We start from the raw sequence: 9,137 nt of genomic DNA on the forward strand, positions 1-9,137 counted from the left end.
CATTAAACTATAGGACATATTTATTCCTATCTTAACATATCCACGTTCACCTGGAAATAACTATATTGTCCAATCTGAACCTAAATATGTTTTATTCTCTCCAAAGAACTGTTCTCTCCAAAAGCATTTTTCAGATGCTGATGAAGATGCATGAAGATCAGCCAAAAAACACCAAACTTTACAATCTTAGACTTAACAAGAATTTGACAGAATTCATAAAAGGATTTGTTGATATATAATTCTAAACCTGATTTATGGAAGTTTTATCTGTGACTGATGGTTTTGGAAGGACTAAAAAGTAATTTACACCAGAAATAATCCTGTTTTAGATCATTTATAGTAGTGACTTGACCATTTCACTAAATTTTAACAATATTGATTTTATCTGTTGCTCATGTGTATTACATGTTTTGTGTTGAAGAAGAAAAAAAAAGCAATTTACCACAAAATTCAACACTTCTCCTTGTTTTGGAGTACTTGATGCCATAGACTGTATTTTTAAAGTTGTTTACAACTTATTGACAAAGACAAGCCGCTATCTGTGACTGTTTACACTTCAGAATTGGGCCCAACAGTGGCTGATCTGTACACAACAAATTCCCCCTGTCCACATGTGTCTTTCCACTATTTGGCCCCTGGATATCCGGCCCTTCACTGCTCTTAAGGGCCCGTACATTGTGTCCTGGGCTGGTTGTATACCGTGCATCCTCTCTGCCCAGTGCCACAGACATAAACAGAGCGAGCACTTGGCTGCGGTTTGGGCCAAATCTCTGGAGAGTCATCCAGAGCCTGTTAGCCACACAATAGGTGACGCACGCTCGAATAAACACATGCTAAACACAGTGATATGTCAAAGTGTAGTTTTACAGCCAACACAATGGCTTTATTATTCATGTGTACAGTGACAAAACAATGCAACGTGTCATAAAAATATACACAGAATAACTATCATTCACATATGAAAATTCACAGTGTTATTAATACATGTACAAGTAAGAATACAGACAAATACTTGAATTGAATTAACAAATACTTAAATAAAGCTATTTCGAAGAATATTTGTTTTTGTGACGTTTGAAAACAGATTTTGTGACATGCATTTCAGTTGTACAAAATAACCTTTTTTTTCTTCTTTTACTTAACAGTCGTATTGTTAAAATCCTTTCAATGTCCTTTAAGTGCTTAAAATTGCAATTCAAACGTACAATTTTGCTTTGACGTTTGCTTTTTCAAATGACTCTTCAACTACAACAAAATAAAATACAATGGAAGAATTTTAGAAAGTTTACATCACAAATACTTTACTAGAAATGCCCTCTTTAATCTTCATCCTTCAGGTATCACAACTATTGTCCGTTGCTATCCAAAGTGGAGCCGGCGTTGTCAAATGGTTGCGTAGTTTAAGGTGCTTGGGTGTCTTCTGTGTCAAACGGACTAACCCATCATCCTGGAGAGCTCTGGTCTCTCCCTGCGACAGAGGCAGATGCACAACAACAACGTTTACAAGTCTTTATGGGAAGAACTAAGGTGGACAATCTTTGAGTTCAGAAGATGAATATTGATTTAAAAAGTTTAGACTTCTATGCTTCATTATTTCCCTATTTGATCAAGGCAAGAGTACATAATGTGTGGAAATCTAAATCATTATTATAAAAATGGCTTGAATTTAGAATAATATATAGTTTTAAGTGTTGACTATTTATTTATTTTTTATTTCTGGATTTTATTTTTTATTTTTAGTTCAGTTCTCTTTTTATTGTTATTTTTAATGTTCAAGGTATTTCGACTTTGGATATTTTAGCACAGACTTTAAAAAGATAAAAAAGATTAAAGAAAATAAAAATAACACAATTATCTAGACTCACAAACTAAATGCATTTTACCTAGTCAAAAGACAAGTCATTTAACTCATTTAGATATTTAATTTTTATGAGCGTGTTATACATATGCGTAGCTTACTCTGGGACTGGAGGGCCGAGCATTCGTTGCAGGTCTCGTATGTGGTCATTATATGTGATCGCTGTGTAAGAAGATGAGAGAAAAAGAAAAACATATTTAACCACTTAGTAAATTGTATACAGGGAATATACCAGGAGCTCTTTTTAGGGCTGCACAACATATTGAACATTAATAATATACAGTTTCGACTAGTGCTAGACTTCTTTTTTTTTTTTACAATATTCAACATTTAATCAATAGGACATTTGTGTCACTGTCATGCCATATAATGCCAATATAATACAATCAAAATCACAATTTGATCCTGCGACGAGTTGGCCACTGTCCAGGATGTACCCCGCCTAAGGCCCGAAGTCACTGGGATAGGCTCCAGTCACCCGCGACCCCGAAAGGGAACAAGCGGTAGAAAATGGATGGATGGAAAATCACAATTTGAATTTGAATTGGCATGGTTATCAAATAGCAAAGGCTGGAAATATTTTCTCTCAAATGTTCATATTCATGCATCACAATTGCGAGACTAAAGTTTGATTCAGCCTATATTTTTGATTTCCAAAATTGTGAAGGGCTATTGTGCAGCTTTAACAACCATAAACTCTGCTACTTACGTCCAGTGAATGAGAATGTGTTGCTCCTTCCGGACCCTGAAGAACCCAAACCGGTCCCACTGCTTGACGATCCTCTCCCTTGGTTGCTTCCTAGTTTGCTTTGATCCGAGTTACTACTGCTACTACTACTACTACTACTACTGCTACTACTACTGCTACTACTTGCTCCTCCCAACCACCATCCAAACCCTTTACTGGCCAATGGGCTTGATCCAGATGAAGAGCTGGAGGAACTCTGAGAACTTTTGCTGGATGAGGAGGGCTGTTTGTTTTGGCTAGAACTACTGGAAGAACCCAGGCTGGAACTTGAAGAACTGGAGGAGCCAAAAAGGGAGGAACCTCTTGAGTTAGAAGTTGTCTTGGATGAGCTGGAACCAAGATTCGAATTGCTAGAGGAACCAAAGTTAGACCCAAGGCTAGAACTAGAAGACCCCAAATTTGAATTTGAAGAGCCAAGATTTGAACTCGAAGAGCCAAATCTGGAACTTGAAGACCCAAGATTTGAACTAGAAGATCCAAAATTTGAATTTGAAGACCCAAGATTTGAACTAGAAGATCCAAAATTTGAATTTGAAGACCCAAGATTTGAACTAGAAGACCCAAGATTTGAACTAGAAGACCCAAGATTTGAATTTGAAGAACTCGCTCCCGTTGCCCCGCTAGACCCAAAGCCAAACTTATTCTGATTAGAACTTGAAGAACTTGGATTGTTAGAGGACCCAAACGGGGACCCAAACAACGAAGACCCCGAACCGGTTGAAGTCTGTTTATTTGAGCCAGTCCCGGATGAACTTGACCCAAAAGAACCTTGGTTACTTGATGCTGGCTTGTTCAAACCAGAAGACCCAACACCATTATTGGATCCAAGACTTGACGATCCGAGTCCAGTGGAGGAGGGTTTGTTAAAGCCAGTGTTGGTTGAACCCACACCTGAATTTGACCCGGCCGACCCGAATGGTGACCCCTGTGAGCTAGAAGAGCCTGAGGGGGAGGAGCCATAGCTGTTGCGGTTGAACTGGCCCAAACCTCCGGAGTTGGACAAGCTGGAGCTGGAGGAGCCAGTGTTGCCCCAGGTGGAGCCAGGCTGGTTAACGGGGCGAGGGAAGAGACCGCCTCCAGTCTGGAACAAAACCAGAACAAAACAAGAACTAGTTACAAACAAGGTGCGCCACATGTCTGGAGATGTTCCACAGCATGGCATTAAACAGGTCTATCTTCATGGAGACAGACAGGTGATGCTTCCAGGCTAACGTGCAGGTCAGTTCTGTGGAGAGGCGACCCAGCTTATAATAAGAAAGGTCTTTTTAGATAAAACAGTACTGTACTATAATAAATATGATACTCCTTATAGACATTAAAGTTGCATAGTGCACCAGTATTTTGAATGAAATAAGCTCATTAAAGTGTGGTCTTCAACATGAATGCGTTTTATATTACATTTGGATACTTGCTGTTGAAGGTTTAATGCCTTTTTTTCAGTCCTACGACGTGACATGCCTTTGTAGAAAAATACTAAAATTATCTTATTACAAAACAAATTAGAACTTTTAACAAGCATTACATAATTTATATATTTTCTTTTTTTTAGATTTTCTTTCAACCTGATAACCTGATCACATTTTATTTAATTTTCCACAAGTGTCCATGATCAAAAGATTTGTATAAGTGCTTTTTTACCAGCTTGTTCTTTTTTTAAACCATATTTTTGAACTACATGCCTTTTCCAAAAATGAATGCAGCATATATATCCTCTGTAAGTCATGTTTACTTGAATATAAATACCAGACTTAACTGTCATGTGGAAATAGCTGGAATATTCTAAGCTAACAGTGTGTTTGACCTCACCCTCGGGATGCACGACATGTTGAGGTGCTTCAGCTGTTGCTTGAGATGGTCCAGCTCTGAGTTCTTGTACTTCACGCTGCTCTCCAGAACTTCAATCTCGCCATTCAACTTGAGTTTTTCCTTCAGCAACTTCTCCTTCTCTTCATCGTTCTTCAGCTGCATCCTGTCCACCTTCTGCCTGTGCTCTCTGATCAGACCTGTGCGATTTTGGCTGCACAAGTTGTAGTCTCTGGTCATTCTCATGTTCTCTGCAGTCAAGATACTGATGTTCCCCGCGGACATTGACACCTTATCGCCCAGACTGTCTAGATATTTCTGGAATTTCCGAACAACTTCTTCAGAGAGGTTGGTGCAGTTGGTCCGGATCTGCTCGAGATATTCTTTCTGTTTGGGGCAGGTGATCTGGAAGGAGTGCATTGGGAACAAGGAGTCGATTTTGCTGAGGAACGCTTTGGAGACGTTTGAAATCCCACTGAAGGAGTTGATAAATTCGTCTTTGCATTTGATTTGGTAGAGCTCGATGGCTTTCTCGTGCAGAAACTTGTCCCTCCTGAGCTGGATGGCCTCCAGGTTGACTCTGTCGCGTTCCATAGCCATTTGGTCCATATCCATTTGCATCTTCATGGCTGTTTGAGTGAAGTTGTTCTGGATAAGTTCTAGTTTGGCTTTGCAGGTTTCCATTTCCAATCCGCAGTTATAGCCACCAACAGACTGGAAAGGTTGGAAATGGTTCATCTGAGTCCGGATCTCTGAAAGACAAAAGTCATCCAGTATAATTATAAGCGTTGGGATGAATTGTGTTCTGGTTTACACACTTTAGTTCCAGTGAAGTCATGATCTAGCTCTCTTCAATGTTTTTAATTGTGCACTACTAAGTTTTCTGGTGGAAAGTCTGCTAACTGCTTGTCCCCGCAAAGTTAATGTTATCTAATGTATGTTGATGATGTTATTGTATGTTTGTAACATGGCCACATGGCAATTAAAGAGACTTTAAAAGTTCTTTGATCTTCCACCTACTCCGTTTATTTATTGAATGGTTTGTTAATTACTGTATCAGTAAAAATCTTGCTTGCTTCATCTCGTTGAAACAGTTAAGTTTAATTTCTCACTGTGCAACATTCCAAAGCAATAATATCTCCATTGAGACAGACAGGGGAAGACACTTCACCAGAAAGGTTTCATTGTCCACGTTTTAAAAGGGGTTATACCAATTTTCTTTCATGTAATAAAGTTAAATCTATTTTGCCCTTGTACAGATATTGTAAAAGCAGCTCTTAGGGTCAAAATGAAACTGCTGTGTGTTGACTGCATCGAATTATAGCATTTTTGTCTCCTCTGCTAAGCAAGAGGTTTGCTGCTATGCTCTGGTCTCTGAAAGTTGTGAAAAGAACTTTGAATTACACCTTGGGTGAAGAGCCTCCATGGCATTTTACTATAATTGCCTGTCAATGATTTATATAATTGATTGATGTTAATATTAATAAAATTGGACTCACGTTTAGTGCCTGTATCATAAGACTATGAGGGAAAGGCGTTGTTAGCGTCGGCAGTAAAACGCTTTGATTGCGCCAGATAGAAATTAATGGCATTTTTCAATAAGGACAGAAATAGTTACAAATCTACAAATATGAGGTCTTGCTTCATAAAATAAAAGTAGGGGAAAGCTTCTGAGCAGTAGAGTGACACTCTACTTCCAAACACACCTAAGGATGAGAATCTTTATGTTTTTAGTCTTCTTAAATCAGGTTGATTAAGCAGCAGCAGTTTACGCACAAGCTCCACGGGACAGGGCTGCCCACTTCGCCCAACCCAAAAAACGGGATTGTTACTCAAATTGCATTAGGTAAGTGAGTAATACATGTGGACAGAGTTTAAAACAGTAAAGATCAGGTATAGCTATTGAATCCAAATTCATTCTGATTATCTTACCCCTAAAAGGCACGCAATGCATCTCTCGCTTTTGTTTTTAGCCTTAGCTTGCTTCTTGATGCGGTGGCATCAACAAATAAAAAGGTTTCAGATCATATAAAAAGACAAGACCCAAAAATGTGAGATTACCTGGTTGGCTACGACCCTTCAGCTTCTCAAAGTTGCACACTTGCTGTTAAACAAAGAGACAAAACCACAACTCATATTACTGTTGTTTTGTAAAACCTACATTTAGCTACACATTATAATTGTGCAGACTCATTCTAAACAGTTGACAACTGTTTCAATTAAGCTACATTCACTTCCCTTTATTGATTGTAATATATAGAAACCCAAGCACTTTTGTTATTGATACAGGCAAAACCCGTTCAAAAAATAGATACAAATGTAACATTTCACACTTTCAATATAATAGTGATTATTGGGATTAAGTGCATAATGCATTAAAATGTTCTTAATTATAATAATCATCATCATCATCATCGATACATTTTAGCAATTTAATATTATTTTGAGAAAGAAAAAACTGCAATATAATTTAGTGCACATTTTTAAGATCTTGTCCCAAACTATGCAAAAATGTGCCCCTAATACATAGACGCAGACGTATTTTTCTTATATTAGTATTTTTTGTAATGAAAATATTATTAAAAATAAATACATAAATATATACTTTTGAACTCATACACACCTACGTACGGCATATTAAAAAAGCAAATCTTTTAGAGAATGGGAATACTTCTCTTTTTATTATTTTACTTTCTTTAGTTATGCAGCATACCCACTTTCCACTATGCCCATGTCCCTCACTGACTCAGATCATTTACTGTACTTTATTGAAGTATTTATAAAGCCACCGTGATTTTTACAAAATGTTACAATATAACATATTTGTTACAGTCTCACCAGCCTCTTTTCCATGTCCATCAGGAAGAAGTAGGACGCATTGGCCGACAGCCTCATTCTTGCCAGATCAAACTCATTTCTGGTCTTGTCCTGGACCGTGACGTTGAGAAGGTTGGTCAGGTTCTTCCTCTGCTGCTTCAAGCTCAACGTCTCCAAGGTGAGCTGGCTGAAACGCATCTCCAAATCATGGATCCTGCTCACCGACGTTGTGTCCTGCTGCTTACCGTAGACCAGGAAGAGAACCAGGCTGACGATGATGAGCGATTGGATCAGGGAGGAGAAGAAAAACACGATCCGCATGTAGTAACCGCAGCTTTTGCTCTTGGTGGAACGGTAGGTCATCTTTTTACGGGAATCGGGGCTGTACTTGGATACTGGGGAATACATGGTTGTGCCCCAGAACCTAAAATAAGTGAATACACAAAATGGGAGTTTAGGCAATTCAAATCCCAAGTAGAAAAATCACAATTTAAACGGGTTGGAGATGTGAGTCCACGGTGCTAGAACAAAACAAAATGGGATTTGATGTGAGGAGGAACTTATAAACTGGCCCGTTGGCACAGTTCTCCGGTTAGGAAGCGGTCCACTGCCCCCTCCCTCCTGCTACTGCTGCAGAGACAAGGAAGTATGAAAGATGTATGGTCAGAAAGGAGAGGCCAAAATGTCTGCAAGTAAGTAGACACCAAACATAATTGTTCATTTGAAAACTGTTTACACTTTGATATAGTAACAGCACACTTCAAAATATTGGCGACAAGAATGCAAAAAAACACTTTCAACAGTATTTTGACATTGTTTAGAGATATGTATGTTAAGTACTTTATGTGATGGCCATTTTTTACATTATCACTTTAAATTTGTTGTTTTTCTTACCCAAAAGTCAACTCAACAGTGCACAACATGTCTTATATTACTGAAGGCAATTCATTTATGCAGTTTTCAACATTATCATCAAGACTTTTTTTGCCTGTTGGCAGTATATATTCCTATGTCATTTCAGTTCTACATATACATTCTGAGTTTTGCCTGGTCAATCATTCATATCTGACAATGCAGATCAAACAAGACAATTTTGTATTTATTTTTTAATAACTAAACTGGTATTTGGTATTTATGGCGATTCTTTCCTTTCTCACATACACCCTTTTGACCTCAACGCCTTCCCATATCGCCTTCCAATCATTTCCAAACGTGCCAGCAAACATCTTTACAGCTCGATGACTGCTCCTTCCTCTTTGGACTCCGCTGACGGCACAGTGACGCTTTTGGCCTGCTCGCCTCTCTTTGAAGCCCCCCCCCGTCCCGTACGGCTCTGCGGGACACTTCATTTCACATCACAACTTTGACGGTAAAAACGTTGCATCTCTTCCTGCCTGGTGCCACTCGAAAGGAAACGACGGTATCTTTTTTTGATAATGTTGATGTTGCCAAGAGGCGGCAGAGATGAAAGTGCTGACAGGTGAAGGAAATTTGGGGTAAATAATGTTTGGTATTGTTGGCGGCAGAGTGAAAAGGCTTGTTTTGAAGGTTAGGAGGTGTAAACAGGAGCAGGCGTGGGTTGAGGTAACATTTTGGAGAGGCTGGTAGGTCATTCGGGGTGTGTGAAGTGTGAAGCAGAGGTTGAATGATGTGCACTATTGTATCAAAGACAGGCCGGACAGCACATCTAAACTGAGTGTGAATGATAGGATTATACAAGGGATTATACAAGGGCAGGAAGGCATGTGTCTATTGTGCTTTTGTGATTGTATTTTATTTCAATTTTTTTTTAATTTCAGTTGTTCATGTGAAACACTTTCTAAAGTTCATGTGTGACATTCCAGCTTCTCTTTAAAAGCCCTGCTACAGAATATTTCACCCCAAAATAAAGACAAAATAATGTATTTATTT

General features: G+C 38.7%; 1 protein-coding gene across 1 annotated transcript; it reads right to left on the reverse strand.

Moving 5' to 3' along the window:
* Positions 1-859: 859 nt before the first annotated feature.
* On the reverse strand, positions 860-7,781 carry plvapa (plasmalemma vesicle associated protein a). Its single transcript, XM_072441872.1, has 6 exons — positions 7,248-7,781; positions 6,471-6,513; positions 4,413-5,161; positions 2,568-3,687; positions 1,960-2,020; positions 860-1,468 (listed from the first exon to the last, which is right to left on the reverse strand). The coding sequence occupies exons 1-6, from the start codon at positions 7,632-7,634 to the stop codon at positions 1,435-1,437; spliced, it is 2,394 nt and encodes a 797-aa protein (XP_072297973.1). The 5' UTR covers positions 7,635-7,781; the 3' UTR covers positions 860-1,434.
* Between the last annotated feature and the right edge of the window lie 1,356 nt (positions 7,782-9,137).

The sequence above is a fragment of the Eucyclogobius newberryi genome, unplaced genomic scaffold (genome assembly GCF_026437365.1).
Source record: "Eucyclogobius newberryi isolate DKJ021-1_F unplaced genomic scaffold, fEucNew1.0.hap1 SCAF_12, whole genome shotgun sequence".
Lineage (NCBI taxonomy): Eukaryota > Metazoa > Chordata > Actinopteri > Gobiiformes > Gobiidae > Eucyclogobius > Eucyclogobius newberryi.